A 16967-nucleotide genomic window follows, 5' to 3' on the forward strand; every position below is an offset into this window, starting at 1 on the left:
AATATCTCGTCGGTATCTCACGAAAATCTCGCCCTAGATTTTCGCGATTACACTATCCTACATTCCCTCCGGTCTTTAAACTTACAATAATAAAATGGGAGATGATATTTTCACACCCCCTACATTACGTACACACGCCCCTTAAAACCTGATTTGACGTCAAAAGTGGGCAACTTTATGTCAAATCACGTTAAAGGGGGTGTGCAAGTACTGCAAGGGGGTGAAAATATCATCACCCTAATCGAAACTCCATAACTTCTTGGCGTTCTATTGCCGACGTGTCTAACACGGCGCCAGAAGTTAGACACGTGTTGAATATCTACTGGTTAATCGGGTGACAGGTGTCGAGTGGAAAGAGTATAACCTAGCTTATATGCTTTATTGGCTGGAAGCTAACTATGGTTACAACTTAACCCTAATATTAACCATGGTTAGAGACGCGCTCTAGACGGTCGTACGGTTAGCAATGCGTGTATACACGGCCGGCGCCGAATTGCAAACTCCTTTATATTTATAAAAAGAAGAAAAGGAATGAGGTTCTGCAACTTCCGGCGCCGGAGAAACTGATTTTCCGGTGACTTGGCCAAGATCTCGCCGGAAAGTGGATATCTGATCGATTTTGAACTGATAGGTTGTGATATCTTTTAGATTCGATCTGAATTCATGTAAAACCGAAAGATCTGAAGGATTTTGGAGGATATTCTCGATCATTCTCGTTGCGGGAAGAGATTTCAGGTTAGGGTTTTGATTTTCTCCAATGTCGTTTGATACGAATAAATTTCTCGGAGAATGTACGAAGGATACATATGTTTTTTTAAGTCTCCTCACGTTGCGCTGAAGAAAAGCGCAGTTCTTTGATTTCGGAGGAGATTAGGGTTTTATGGATGTTGTTGTGCTGAAATTTTGGGGTATTTCTGTGGAATTTTATTGAAAAATTGTTTCAGATTTTTTATTTTTTTAAAGTGTTTGTTCAGTATTTTAGTGTTCGGAAGATATAATGTTATTGCTTTTGGAAGTGGTAGAAGATATGGACTTAGGGTTTGAGTTTAATTAACGGTCTTATGAGAGATTTGTCTTATTTGTTTAATGCTGCATTGATCGAAATCGAAGAGTTTTCTGCAGTTTCAGGGCGCATCTATATGTGTAGATTATTCATGAAAAGTCGGGTGTTTTTTTGTCTTGATTAGAGACATATAGGACAGAAACAAAGTAAGACAGATTAAAACTCCTTTGACAACATCGCCTTCACTTGTGGTGAATTTCTGCATTGGAATCAACTGCGAATTTATATCAGAATCAAGGTTGTGGATGGTTTAGGAGAGACTGATCCGAGGATCTGAGTTGGGGGTGTGAATGTATGGGGAAAGAGGAATGTATTGATCGGTATAACGATGTGCAAGTTTGAGAAAAAAATGGGGGAATCTGATTGCGAAGTTGGGGAGAAGGAGACGCATAGGCGAATGGGTGTGAAGCATTTGGGAGATGCAAAGGTTGAGAAGCTGAAGGGTTCGATGGTTTCTCGGTCTAGGATGAAATTGTGGATTATTCGGATGACAACTACTGTCTTGCTTTGGACTTGCTTCGTTCAGTTGACTGCGTTGGGGGAGATGTGGGGGCCTAGAGTGATGAATGGTTGGCCTTCTTGCTTTACGCCTTCGGATTCCCCTTTGGCAGTAGTGAAGTCCTCTGTTACACAGAGGATCCCCCTTCCGCCCAAAAGTAAGTTCTTCTAACTAGCTCTTATCCTGTCTTTGATTAATAGTCTTTAGATGTTTATGGAGTTTGGATTTCCAGAACCCATAATGTAAAACCCAAATTCTCTTTTCTTGAATACATGGTTTAAACTTTAAAGTGTATATATCTAATGCAGGCATTGTGGGGTTCCGTATTTGTAGAAAATTCTGCAGGATCCCACAAGCTTTTCCTCTTGAATAATATAAAATTCAGTGTTATATGAGATAACTATCATCCAAAATCTGCCATTCAAAAAAAATAAAATCATCCAAAATCTTGATATTATTGCTTCTGGGTCTGATCTTGACTCTTTGTTTATCTTGTATTCCAGTGATGTTTCTTTAGTTTTTAATGTTTGATTTTGTGCCTCAGAGCTTTGTTTTCTTTCTTTGGGCCTTAATTATATGAGAAGTACACTGCCATCAACTGGGGATTGTTCTAGTTCTCTGAGTTTCATTTGTGTGAGAATTTTAAGTTTCTATTGGCTTTTTTATCAGCATGAATGTAATTTTCCTCCTATTTTTGCCTTTGTCATTGTATGGGGCGTGTGCCTATCTGGTAAACATTGGGGATTATCACTCTGACTAAATTGTCTAAAATTTGCAATATTATACCTCTCAGGGATTTACAAGAATAATGGTTACTTGATGGTTTCTTGCAATGGAGGGCTTAATCAGATGCGTGCAGCAGTAAGTATTCTTCTGTTTTATCTTCCTCTTAGGTGTTAGTTGTCTTCCAACCGTATATCTTATCTTTTCATTTTATGGTGCTTCCTGTTTTGTTCTTATTGTATAGATTTGTGACATGGTTGCTATTGCGAGATATTTGAATGTAACTCTCATAGTACCAGAGCTGGATAAAACCTCCTTCTGGGCTGATCCAAGGTGTGTCAAATTTCCTTCAAAGCACATGAACTTAACTGTTGTTTTTATTTGAATGGCGTTCTCCGATGAACTTAACTCTTGTAACTTTTACTGATTCTGTATGTCTTCCACATGTTGTAGTTCTAACATTTAGAAGGTCTTCTAATAAAGCCTTGTCCGTGGGGAATGGTTTCTATTGAATTCTTCTAAGATCCATGTCACATAAGTTGCTCTTTTACAAGATTTTTACCTGATATGGCAGTGAGTTTAAAGACATATTTGATGTGGACCATTTCATTACATCCTTGCGAGATGAGGTTCGGATATTGAAAGAACTACCACCAAGGCTAAAAAAGAGAGCCGAACAAGGAATAGTTTATTCCATGCCACCCATTAGTTGGTCTAACATTTCCTACTATCAGCATCAGGTCAGTTTATGGTTTCTTACATGCTAGCAGCTGCACTTTTCTTTTTCTTGGTAATTTTCACCGGTGTATGAGAGCGCGCGACTAATGATTTTTTTCATTTGTGAACAGATTCTTCCTTTGATACAAAAGCACAAAATTTTGCTTTTGAATAAAACTGATGCTCGTCTTGCCAATAATGGTCTACCTATAGAGATTCAGAAGCTGCGTTGCAGAGTAAATTTTAGTGCACTGAGATTCACTTCTCAGATAGAAGAGTTGGGTAGGAAAGTTATCAGACTGCTAAGGCAGAATGGACCATTCCTTGTCCTTCATCTCCGATATGAAATGGACATGTTGGCATTTTCTGGCTGTACTCATGGTTGCAGTGATGAAGAGGTGGAGGAGTTAACAAGAATGAGGTGAGTTTTTTTTTTCTTTCAATCCCTACTGTTGGCAGCAGTTTCTTTTTTTTCCCTGTTAGTTTCTGATTAACTCATGCGCATCTAATTTCCAGATATGCATACCCCTGGTGGAAAGAGAAAGTTATAAACTCCGATCTGAAAAGAAAAGATGGTCTCTGTCCTATGACCCCTGAGGAAACTGCTCTCATTCTCAGGGCATTGGATATCGACCGTAATGTACGCATTTACATTGCTGCAGGGGAGATATACGGTGGAGAAAGGAGAATGGCAAGTCTGTCATCAGCGTATCCAAATTTGGTCAGCAGTCTACCTGATTCCTTTGTCCAATTGTTTAGTTATTCAGTCCTCTTTGTCTCAGTGCTTGTTTCAATTTTGTGATAACAGGTGAGAAAGGAGATGCTGTTGGAACCATCAGATCTGAGGCTTTTCCAAAACCATTCATCTCAGATGGCTGCATTGGACTATTTGGTCTCATTGGAGAGCAATATCTTTGTTCCTACCTATGATGGTAACATGGCCAAAGTTGTTGAAGGCCATCGAAGGTACTATATTACCATAATGGTGCTTTAGACCTTTACTAATTTATACAGCCTAGGTGGCGCCACTCGTAGCCTCAGCTTATTGATAAGTTAGTTTCATGTGTTCTCATGCGCCTCTCATAAGACTGTGAAGTGACAAATTTTATGAGTTGGGAAAAATATGAGCAGACAGAAGTATCGTTTATCAATGATCAAAACTATTTATCTGTGATGGCTTGGAGTGGATGGGATATGCCAAAATCCACCTATTAGATGATTCTAGGCCTCCAATTTGTGGAGGCTTTCTTGATGAATATAGACCGTTGTTTGTTTTATTTTCTCACTGGCCATTTAACTGCCACAAATTGAAGGTTTAGAATCATTCAATGGGGGTGAATTGCAGTGCATGGCCCATCCATAGCAAGGGCTAACTTGTTTGTATCATTAAACAAATGGACCCTGCATGTACTTTTGCCCGCTCTTATGAGCATACATCCCACAACAAGTCTGCTTCTTTATATAGTGCCAACCAAACTAATTTTGTGTTCTGTGGCTTTCTATTTTTTACCCATGTTCCTACATTCTAAAATTTCTTGACTAAACAAAGATCATCTATATCCGAAAGAACCTAAGTAAATGCAACCGGTATTTTGAATCCATTAAAAGCCACTGTCCATCATCAAAACTTCTCTCTTGTCCCTGTCATTTGAATTAAGGCATGCATCTTATATAGTGTTTGTTAAAATGTCTCAGATTTTTAGGGTTCAGGAAGACGGTTCTATTGGACAGGAAGCTTCTAGTCGATCTGATAGACCGATACAATGATGGATTTTTGGGCTGGGACGAATTCTCGTCTTTGGTGAAGGAAGCTCACACAAATCGGATGGGCGCCCCAACAAGTAGATTTATGATTCCTGATAGACCCAAGGAAGAGGATTATTTCTACTCCAATCCACACGAGTGTTTGCCATTGCCAGAAGAACCATTGAGCACATGAATCTGCATTTGTTACTATTCTTTCGTGAAGGGAAAATGTGTGCTACAGAAGCAATGAGACAACAGGGGGGATCTTGGCGAACGCATGGAGGTTCTTCAGGGCAAGCTGGGGTACATATATATTATATAGTTTTATTTATATATATACAAATAATCACATTCCTGTACAGAGCCCCCCCCCCCCCCCCCCCCCCCCCCCCCCGCCCATTGCAGGGAAACCCCAGCTGGTATACACCATCAGAGATTCAAAATAGATGAAATTCAGTGATTTATGGAGATTCAATATTCTTGGATAGATTAATTGCCTTCTTGTACACTGAAAATTTTCACCATAAACTTTTTTCTTGATTCCAAATTTCCTTCAATTCCCAGCAGGCCATGAACACAGAAATTGAATGAAAGATCAGTTTTCTTATGTTATTAACTAATGGCTCTGGGTCTCTCTACTTGATCTCCTGACTTTGTAGCTCCTGTTTGTATCAACAAAGTCGAGTTGCAAATGCCACTTTTCGTTAGACAGATTTTGTTGATTGAATGCAAGGGTATGGAACTGTTAAGAATAGGAATACAACGAATATGAGTTTCTCTATACTACTAACTTAGCAACACCGCCGGCTTAAAATACAATGGGCCCACATTGTTTTGGTGATCCAAAGAATTCATTTGATTACACGTTCATTTTTGCCTCCACTAGGATCATCCCAACCCTACGATTTGTCCATTTTTGCCTCCACAGTTTGAAGGGTTGGGATGATCCTATGGAGCTGATTTTTGATGGACACCCTATCTATGTGAGGGCCAATCAAATGAATGGTATGGATCACCAAAATAATGTGGGCCCATTGTATTTTAAGCCGGCGGTGTAGCTAAGTTAGCTACACCGGCGGTGTAGCTTCACTTTCCTCTCTATATATATATATATATATTGAAGATGCTTAGTCAAATTAACGAATAAGACAACATTCGTTTCGAATTCTGTCTTATGTGGGCACTCCTCCGACTAACTGGTAGTTTTGATAATGGCTTTCCAGCCTATGCTCTAAGGTCACAAATGGTGGGCGGGATTTTTGGGTCAATCCCATCTATACTGGGTCCAACCAACTGGTGAATGATTTGGATATTGGAACGTGTGGCTTCCGATTTGGTGTTTGTAATTCTGCATTTGCTCACTAATGAAGTATTTAGGAAAAATTTTAAATGAGCTAGTGGAATCCCATTGTGTGTGTTGCAATTTGGCAGTTTGCTCACTAATGAAGTAATAAGGAAAACCATCCTTATTGACTTGATGATTTTGAAAGATCCCTTACTATGTACAGGATTCATGATATTTTTTCCTAGGTTTTTTATTGGTCGTTGGGTACTTGGTTTTAAAAAAATGAAAGAATACATCATGTGTTTAAACCTTCACCTCTTCTCTGTTGTTTCTTTGATTTTTGATTAAATCAAATTTCATCAAGTCTTTCCTAATATTATTACATCACTAATAAATGATGAAGAGTGACATTAAAGTTCACATTGTGGCCTGAAATCATCCACAATTTTGGGATGACAATAAGGTTGTGGTATTAGTGAAATTTTGTAGGAGATCAAATAATAGAAGCATTAGAAATTGATAGTGGGAAAGTGAAATTTTGAGAGATTCATGTTTTCATGTGAGTTGCAAAAATGGTCTGAGCACAGCTTCAATAACTACTTTGCTGAATTTTGAATATTGGGTTGCGTGAGTGACTTCTTCAACATCTTATAAATGCCCATACAGTCCTATTTCGCTGTCAATGAATTCCGTGGGGAGGCTGAGAAGATCCATTAGAATATAGAGCCAATGAATTGGCATCTCACAGGAGACTCTTTTCTTTTTTATCAAAAAATAAATTGGGGGAATGACAGGGTAGAAGTCTTAATATAATATGAGGATGTTGATAGCATGTTGAGTATTGCAGTGAATAGGTATTTTAAAAAAAGGTTATTGGGCCCACCAAATGAATGGACGATTTGGTTTGGATGTCATGCAGGTGTGTCTAGATTAGGCTTCTCAAGCGACTTGATGTTGTCTGTGGCACATTTAATTGCTGGGACGCCACATACTGACCAATGAACTGCGCTCGTTTTTATTTTCAAGCGCCCACGAGAATGACGGTAGCAAAAGATCATTTCAATTCCCCATAGATAGCAAGTGAAATAGGACTTTGGGGGAAGGGGGAAAGGGTTGGATTCACGAAATCGAGAGAGACAGCATTTACTGATCCAAGAAAAGTAAGATGAGATAGCTTTGATTTCACTACATTGAGAGATGGCACTTTCAGTGATCCAAGAAGAAGATAGACTCTACCGGCTTTTAATGGCATCAAATACGAGAAACACCACTAATTGTTTTAGGGCGATGATAACTAATCATTAACCGTAGCACTATATTGTAAGGAAACAAAATGACAAATGTACCCTTCCAAGGGTGTGTGTCCCTATATCAGTTAGGGGTCCCACCAGGGGCGGAGCTACATGTAGCATAAGAGGTGCAGCACTGTTGAGTTACGCCAAACTCCTAAATAGGCCAAACTCAATTGGGCCCAGCCCCCTTTAAATTTTGTGTATAAATCCTAGCTCCACTGCTGGGTCCCATCAGTGGCTTGTGGTGGGATGTGGGGAATTGGATTTTTGCCTACAAATCCCATAATTTGTTACAATATCCATATTAATCATTAAAATGGTGAAATGGCCAAAACGTTTAACTTTTTAAAAAATATTCCAAGTCATTTTCTAGAGACCATACCAAATTTTTGTTGACAAAAATGCACATTAATCCATAATAAAGACATAATTCTTTTTGCCTGAAATATTTTTGTCGGTTTTAGATCCAAATTTCAACCTAGATTTTAGAACAATTTTTTATTTTATTTTATTTTGGACATAGGGTATCCCTGCCCATTTAGGGCAGGACTAATCCCTACGGATGCACGCAATCACCCGTAAACCGCACCGTGAGGGTTAATTTTTGGGGGACAGTTGACAATTTATTGTGCACACAATCTTTTAATGCTGTATTGCTTGAGAAAGACTCCATCCGATGTTTGTCTAATCTGGGTGCCTTATTCCAAGTGGTAAAAATATAGGTAGAGCTTAAAATGTACGGTAGTTAATGAATTTTTATATGGTGTCCGTTCATAGCCTTATTCCAAGTGTATCCCTACCCCATTTAGGGCAGGACTAATCCCTACGGATGCACACAATCACCTGTAAACCACGTGCATTGGGTAAGTGTAGACACCCCATTTTGACCGTGCCCTAAACCCTTCCAGTTTTGCAAAAAACCCCATCAAATCAATGAGTTAGGGTCCCAAACTTAACCCTAGGCTAGCTTTGGGTCCCAGCTAGGTCCCCGCAAAATTTCGTCAAAATCCGATCGCGTTTGCCTAGCGAACGAGCTAAGACGGTGCTGTAGTGTAAATGCGCAGAAGGGGGGTGATTTATCCTGGGTGGGGCCGAACCTGGGCCGAATGGGACAAAGGTTACGGGCGCGCCTTATCATTTGTTTGTGCGCCCATCAATGGTGGTGCCAATATCACTCCCCTCTATTCTTGTAAAAAAAAGTAAAAAGCTCATTTACAGAGGAGATGGGATTTTCAAAAAAAAAAAAAAAAAAAAACAGCAGAGAGAGAGAGAGAGTAGAAGTCGTCGGTTACATATATAAATATATATATATATATATATATATATATATATATATATAATATAAAAAAAAAAGCGAAGTGGCGAGTTGGATTATATGAGATTTGGGTCTCACATTTGGTGGGTCCCTTTGCTGATAAAACACAAGACACATTTTTTTGAGGACCGGAAAGAAAAGTCAAAAAAATAAATGCCTCATGCTTTCGGCTTGTGGGCCAGAAATCATGCGAAGTGCGAAACACGTTACACCCACCAACAAAGACTACCTCCTAATTCTTGATTCCAGCGGAATTCACGGGGGTTCTTGTATTGTTTAAAGGCTGTAGTCTCGGGGGCTGCAAGAGGGGGATTGGAGGTTGAATTCCTCTCTTCTAAAAAAAGAAAGAAAAGAGAGCTGAAGAGCTCTCTCCTCGGCCAGAGTGCAAAATTTCTCTTGGGTTGATATTTTTTTTCCTTTGGTTTTGGGGGAGGGCTTTGAGCCTTTGATAGCAAAGAGGTTTTCAAGATACACCAAACACCGTCTTCTCCGGCAAGCCTCCCCACAACCCATCCAACGGCAGCGGGCCCCACACAAGCACACCGACTCCGTCAACATCTTCCTGGATCTTCTGTTCCTCCTATTATAGCCGGTGTAAGTTCAGTTTTTTATTTTATAATTAGTCATTCTTTGCACTACACGATACACCACAGTAGCGGGTCCCACAGCGGGTCCCACATCAGTGGGTCCCACAGCGGCGGGTCCCACATCAGTGGGTCCCACAGCGGGTCCCACATCAGCAGGGTCCCACAGCGGGTCCTACAGTGGCGGGTCCCTCAGTGGCGGGTCCCACATCAGCGGGTCCCACAGTGGGTCCCACAGTGGGTCCCACATCAGCGGGTCCCACATCAGCGGGTCCCACAGCTGGTCCCACATCAGCAGGTCCCACATCAGCGGGTCCCACAGTGGGTCCCACATCAGCGGGTCCCACATCAGTGGGTCCCACAACAGTGGGTCCCACAGTGGGTCCCACATCAACGGGTCCCACATCAGCGGGTCCCACATCAGCGGGTCCCACAGCAGTGGGTCCCACATCAGCGGGTCCCACATCAGCGGGTCCCGCAGCGGGTCCCACAACCGCGGGTCCCACAGCGGGTCCCACATCAGTAGGTCCCACAGCGGGTCCCACATCGGCGGGTCCCACAGCAGGTCCCACATCAGCGGGTCCCACAGCGGGTCCCACAACAGCGGGTCCCACATCAGCGGGTCCTACTATGAATAGTAGTTTTTGAATAGTACTTATAAATAGTAATTATGAATAGTAGTTTTGAATAGTACTTATAAATAGTAATTATGAATAGTAGTTTTGAATAGTACCTATAAATAGTAATTATGAATAGTATTTTTGAATAGTAATCTTGTATAGTAATTATAAATAATAATTATAACAGTCTTCAGCACAGGAGTCAGTCCTTCAGTCAGTCCAGGAATTTTTCCTGTCATCATAGGGGTTAGGATTCTGTCCATCCTCCCATCAAGTTGTGATCTTTACCCGCTCCTGCAAGGTATAGGATGCTGTCCAACCCTTGCCGAGTTATTTTCCTGTTCGTTCCCCCGCAAAGTATAGGATGATGTCCAACCTTTGCGGGATTCCAGAAGTCTCCCTACCCTTATGATGATAGGATTTTATTCTCTGGTGTCAAAAAACAATAAAAACATTTCAAAAATACTTGAAAACAACAAAAACATTCCAAAAAACACTTGAAAATTCAAAAACATCTCAAAAACAATTCAAAATCCAAAAACATTTTAAAAATCAAAATTTCAAAAAATCTTGAGTCATGTGCAGAGTAGTTAGGAATTCTGTTCCGAACTACGGATGGCTTGATCCCTAGCTGAGGGGTACGTAGGCAGCTCAGGCGTGCTGCTGGCACCCTGAGTTCAGTCACCATTTTTAGACACCATTTTTACACCCTTTCACCATTTTCAGTCACCATTTTTGTAAATATTTCTCACAACTTTCACCATTTTTCATAACTTCAAAACCTCCCAAAAATACAAAAAACTTCAAAACCTTTTCAAAAAGATCTTCCCCTAGAGTTAGGAGTCTGTCCTAGATATTTAGGGTGTTTTAGAGTTAGGAGTCGGTCCTGATTTGTATTGATATGGTGTGTCCTGTCGTGTGAGTGTCCCTAGAGTTAGGAGGCCTCAAGTCGATCGGTTAGACATTTAGTCGAATCGATGGCTAGACTAGGAAGCATATAGTCAACCCATGGTTTTCCTTAGAATGCACAGCCTAGGTACACATAGGATGTAGGGCCCACCTGCATTAGCCTAAGGCTAATCAACTTGCATTAGTTAGGGCATATAGAGTCCTAAAAATTACAATCCACTTGAATTTAAGCAATCGCACAAAAAGCTTTAAAAATCAGTCGAGTCTAGTGGATCGAGTCTAGGATAGCGGTCCTAGAGTTTTAGGCATCGTAGTTTAGAATAGGCCACCGAACTACGTTGGCTCTGATTCTTCCCGAGGCCGGGATACGTAGTGCAGCTAGGATGGATGGCCATTCTGGTCCGAGTCAAGTATTGCATTAGAGTCTAGGGTTTGTCGTGTCGGGTCGTGTGTCGAGTCGTGTTGTGTTGTGTGTTTTGCTGTGTTTTCTTATTTTTATGTACAGATCTTATACCTTTAGCTGTAACATGCATGTGCTTGTCCACCAGAACTTAGACACCAATTAGGCATGGCACTCATAACCTAGCTATTCTTAGGCGACATATCTTTCATTTCTTTTGTGTGTGCTTCTTATTCATCTCCGAGACATGCATGATTAGCTAGACGTTATCTCGGAGATATTCGTTCCCATTTCGCATGATTTTCGCCCAAAACTCTTCAAAATTAATAATAAATGGCATAAGAGACCAGGTGCTAGCACTTGGGCGAATTGGGGGCGCCTAATCCCTTCCCCATTCGTCATCAGGCACGAACCCTATTTTATATCTCTGGTTATCCGTTGCAACAGAGCACAGCATGGGATCCAGGGCCCACTTCCTTGGATGGCGACTCTTCTTTGTTTAAGGTACGCCTCGAATCTGGGCTAGTCCCCGAATCGAGAGGTATCTCACTTTACATCGCCTCTCATGCTGTGAGGGGCACTCTTTCGAGAGTTCCTTGGTGGGGCTCTCCTTCACGTGGACGATCCTGAGACTCGCGCGGGGGCCCGTCCCCTCACGCCCCCGTCCCGGATCTGGGTCCACAGACTGGCGACTCTGCTGGGGATTTCTTGAAACATTGCCTAACTCTGTAAAAATGCCATTGTTACTAATTTTGAGGAAATTTGGGCCAAAATCGAGTTAAATGGGAACTTTATCGTTAGAAATCCAGGGGCACCAAGTAGGCGCGTAAATAAAACAAGGGATTCACACATCGCACATCATACATTGTCATATTCTTTATTTCTTTCATTATTTTCCTTATTGGCCTCAGGGAATAGATATGACGCGCACCAGATGGGAGCCGTTGTATCTATTTCCTAGCTATGCGCCGGAGCTGCAGCGGTAGACACTGGGTGTGCTGGTGTTCTACAGCAGCCGATGAGCAATGAACATACTCTGTATAATGCTGGGTGTGCTGGCGTTATACATCAAGGGTATGGTCATAGGCATAGTACCCTGCAGAAATGCCTGTGCCCTACTTTCATTTCATTGTATTATGTATATATATTAGTTGCTCCCTTTAGAACCAAAATTAGGGAACCCTTGCTAGGACACTATATATATGTACTCATATAGGACGAACATATGTTGCTTACACATGTGAAGCCTAGAGTTAGGAGCCTTGTCCGATTTGTAGACTAGGGTAGCTCACCTTGTGTGGCTACAGCGTTGTCTAGTACACTCACAGACATTTTTGAGTCGAGACTTCCTTGGCTCCGCTAGATTAGATTAGGGTTGGTGCCCCTGGTTAGGATGTATATATATGTATACATATTTGTTATTAGATTAGGGTTTACTTCCTAGTTAAGTTTTCCTTCATAATCTAATCAATTATGCTTCTCTATCCATTCTGTCGATTATCATCAGATGCTTGGCTCTCTTAGCCATGATCTATCTCCCATGAGTCTGATCCTTTGATTGATCCTGATCAGACCGTGTTCCACATGTCGATTGTGAGTCTATCTTGCCACTATCATTATCGGAGTGTGTGTTCTTGCTAAGGCCCCTGCTTTATCTTGACCATGACGGCATACTCTTCATATTTAGTTGCTGAGACCCTCCTAGTATGGCCGTTATGCTGCCGAATTTTCTCCAAATACCTTGAATGTGGTCATCATCCTTTTAGGCTTATTGACAAACCATGTACTTGCCGTACCACATCTTCATGTACAGTTGTTATGCTGTCGGATTTTTATCCAAGGGAAGGATGTCTTTGTGCTGCCTTTTGTCTCAACTTGCACATTACATTGCCATGCGATTTCTTCTCATTGAACCTAGTGTTTGTGATGTCCATGACAGGAATCTTATTTGTGATGTCCATGACAGGAATCTTACCCGGTTGGTTAATCATAGCTCTCGAAAGATTCACCTTTTCAAAACCCATTTGGCCTCGCCCATCTTCAAGGCTTAACCGCAATTCTGCTCCACTCATTTCACCTCTCACATTGCCCAGATGGCTGAGTATACTGAAAGTCTCGTCTTGAGAGAAATGAGAGAGATGATGATGATATCCAGGACCTGATAGACGGGGATCCCCTCTCTTCTCGAGCTCAGATGCTTCCAAGAACCCTACACCTAACCGTGTTGCACCTCCTACACCCACCATGGGAACCATTTCACCCATTCAACCCTTCATATATCTTACCACCTTTACCTGTACCACCTTTGGGCTGGAAAATGATTGGGAAGAGAAAAGAAAAATATCATACCAGAGAAAGCCTTGCCATTGTCAGGTGCCAAAGAACAATTTGAGCTGGGTCAACAGAAACCGAAGAGGCCCTCCCTTCTGAGATTCTAACTCTAGGATTACTCTTTCCGATCATTATCGCCATTAATGAAGGCACGTTGTCCTTGAACTTTCAGCGCCAATCCGTTGCCTCCGATAAAGTGTCTCATCTTTGAAATTTGTTTTGAAGTGTGTATACCAACCCTCCTGTCAAAGTTGGTAAGTCTAACCATGTCAGTATCAATTCTAAGTATGTTGTGTTTACCGGTCTCTCTCATTGTGAGCCAATGTCCAATCTTTTGCTGAATTTGATGGAGAGCCTATCGTGGCGCATCAAAAATCATTGTATGTACTTCAAACATTCAATGAAAAGAACATTTGATTCCAGTGTCGTCAATATTCTTGTATATGTTCACTCTTGGATCTAATGTTAATAAACAAATTAAGACACCCTCCTCGAATGAGAATGCCGATGAAATTCTCCTCGAGATTTGAAAGATAATCAAACGAGAGGAAGAGCGTCGAGCAAAGCCACTTGAAGATGAAATTGATACCGTGGATAGTGGTATCGAAATCCGAAACTCGGGAAATAAGGATTGGCAAAATCTCCCGAAGAGTGCAAAGAGTCAATAAACCTATTTAGAGGGTTCAAGGAAGTGTTGCTTGGTCCTATGAGGATAAATCAGAAGCGTGCCTTGGCACTGTTCAACGTGAGTCACCCTCAGCTTCAGACATCAGGTCGAAAGAAAAAAAAATTCAAATGAAGAATACCAGACATCAAATGCAATAAATGAAAAATTGAGAGAAGACTTTCAGACAACAAAGTCATGAGCATAGAACATGAACCCCAAGAAGAATGCTTGGGCTATAAATTGTGATGGAATTTCCAGTTAAAACATTCCAGGTGTAGGGGCATTCCCCACATCCAAGCAAAAAAATTAAAATCAGAATGAACAAAGAAAAATAAGATAGAATCCAGAGAAGAAAGGAGAAGGGAGCATGCCCCACGTCAACTCCTCAAGAACGTCAGAATCGCAGGAAGCAGAGTCGATAAATGAATTGAAAATTTCAAAATCATCTTCAGCATTCATAGAAGACCCAGAGCCGTAGAATCCCGAATATCAGTGCGAGATCCCAAAGAAAAAGTGGGAATTCAATCAGTCTAGCTTGCACAGTGCAGATGAAGTCTTGCAAGGAAATGCCGCCAGACTCCTCAAAAAAAAAGAGAAAGAAAAAAAAGTTCAAAGCCATTGAACCTTAGCCATTCAAGAAGCTTGTATGCCAAAACATCAGAAGGCCATCCTTGGACGCCTGAGCCTTAAACGCCAAAAATCCCAAGTTCAAAAAAAATCCTTTTGCGAACACCTTCGAGCCTCAACAAAATCAAACATTCTTTTCAAACACCCGCAAACCAGGGGCATTTCGGCCCGAACTACGTCTGACCTGATCCCCAACTCTTCGGGGGTACGTAGGCAACCTGATCAATTCAGGTTCGGTCAACCTTTGGGATAAAAATCAAATTATTCCCTTTCAACCTTTGGGATAAAAGTCAAATTATTCCCTTTCAACCTTTGGAATAAAAATCAAATTATTCCCTTTCAACCTTTGGGATAAAAGTCAAATTATTCCCTTTCAACCTTTGGGATAAAAGTCAAATTATTCCCTTTCAACCTTTGGGATAAAAGTCAAATTATTCCCTTTCAACCTTTGAGCTTAAAAGCCAAATCATTCTGTTCCAAACCTCAGCGAACCACTCGAACCTGATCCTCCATTGTTGGGGTACTTAGGCAACCTGGCCAATCCAAGTCTAGTCGAAACTTTGAAATCCAAAAGAAATATCCAACCGTTTTGAACCCCAGCCCACCTAGAAAGTCCTTCTGGTGAACAAGCAGAGGTTCAAAGTCAAAAAAAAAAACGATGGAGTCTGAAGACCCGTTAGGCTGAAAACCCGAGAGGGCGGTCTAGGCAAAATTTAGGGTCATTCACCCGCTAAGTTGACAACTGAAAAGTCAGCTTAGGCAAAAGTTAGGGTATCGAGCCCGCTGGATTGAAAACCCGAAAGGGCGAACCAGGCAAAAGTTAGGGCAAGCGGTCCGTCAGATTGAAAACCTGAAAAGGCAATCTGGTCAATGGCAATGACTTCCAGCAAAAAGTGAATCATTGAGGTGGAGAAACAGTCTTCAACCAGGGTAAAATCTCGGAGTCCAAGTAGTGCCAGCAAGCTTACTTTAACATTCCTCTAAACTGAGGGAATCGAAACCGAGCAATCCAAAAGGGATAATAACCATGACATAAACACCGAAAAAGGATAGTTGTGCATCTTGACACGGTCTTCGAAATACTCTAAGAGTGGCTAAGCCATACCCTTAAAAAATGACACATCAGATCCAAGAGTGAGTCAAAAGCGAGTCGAGTCCTTGGAACAATGAGAATCTTCTTTGATTGAGTCCTTGGAAATCTGTTCCTCCTTCATATTTGTGTTCCCTCTCCTTGCGAAGTCCAAACTGTCAGATGCTGGAAGAATGGGAGCGTGTCATCCAAAATGCGAAGAAAATTCAGAGTAAATCCTGGTTTAGGTATCAGAAGGGGCGGGAGACATCTTGTTCAAACCTACCAGAGACCTTAAGCCTCCAAAAGTGAGCAATGCGAAAGAAGGGATTTTCAGACTCAGCCATCATGGTTATTGTCCTATTCTCTCCATACAAAAGAACTTTGCATCCTTGAGCCTTCATGAAATGAAGCATCTTTTCTTCAACCATCATTGTCCTGCCTCCTTAAAACTCCTGTCATGGAAACACAATATACTAGGGGCATCTTTTATGACTTGCGTCATAAAAGATATCAAGCACAAAAGGCAATCAGTGCCAATGACTTCAGTAAGTTGAGATAAGAGATGTACGAGTATATCTCGAGCCAAACTTCAAACTTCTCAGACAAGTGCACTCTCTGAAAGGTCAACTTCCCCAGAAAATCAATTTCCTCAGTGGAGTCTAGAATTTGCTCGCGCAGCCTTCAATCCCCGGCAAAATTCAGTTCTCTCAGAAAAAATGGTCAATACTCAAAACCTCAGCAAGTTACCTGTGTCTGGTTCTCAACAGAGATCGCACACTCCTAACGTTCTCGGCAAGAGACGATCAATCTTGTAATGGACTCGATCACAATCTCGATTTCTTGAATCAAAATTGTTCCTTCTTGAGTTTCGTGTTCTTGGTTCCTAGAGTGGTTTGATCATGATGATTGTCTAATTATACCGCTTTGTTGATCTGCCTAGATGCTGTCTTCTCAGATCCCAATTTAGGTTTGATCATGATAACTGTCTAATCATTCCGCCGTGGTGATCTGTCAAGATGCTATCTTCCCAGATCCCAATTTAGGTATGATCATGATAGCTGTCTAATCATTCCGCCATGGTGATCTGTCTAGATGCTATCTTCCCAGATCCCAATTT

The 16967-nt window shown here is 41.4% G+C and overlaps 1 protein-coding gene across 1 annotated transcript; it reads left to right on the forward strand.

Annotated features, from left to right (window-relative positions):
- The first annotated feature begins 408 nt into the window (after positions 1-408).
- LOC143879250 (rhamnogalacturonan I rhamnosyltransferase 1-like) lies at positions 409-5368 on the forward strand. Its single transcript, XM_077381525.1, has 9 exons — positions 409-735; positions 1123-1719; positions 2356-2423; positions 2530-2618; positions 2860-3025; positions 3134-3423; positions 3519-3723; positions 3811-3968; positions 4698-5368. The coding sequence occupies exons 2-9, from the start codon at positions 1392-1394 to the stop codon at positions 4939-4941; spliced, it is 1548 nt and encodes a 515-aa protein (XP_077237640.1). The 5' UTR covers positions 409-735; positions 1123-1391; the 3' UTR covers positions 4942-5368.
- The last annotated feature ends 11599 nt before the right edge of the window (positions 5369-16967 follow it).

Source organism: Tasmannia lanceolata, unplaced genomic scaffold (assembly GCF_043159265.1).
Source record: "Tasmannia lanceolata isolate RefF3 unplaced genomic scaffold, GAP_Taslan_0.1 ptg000006l, whole genome shotgun sequence".
Classification (NCBI taxonomy): Eukaryota; Viridiplantae; Streptophyta; class Magnoliopsida; order Canellales; family Winteraceae; genus Tasmannia; species Tasmannia lanceolata.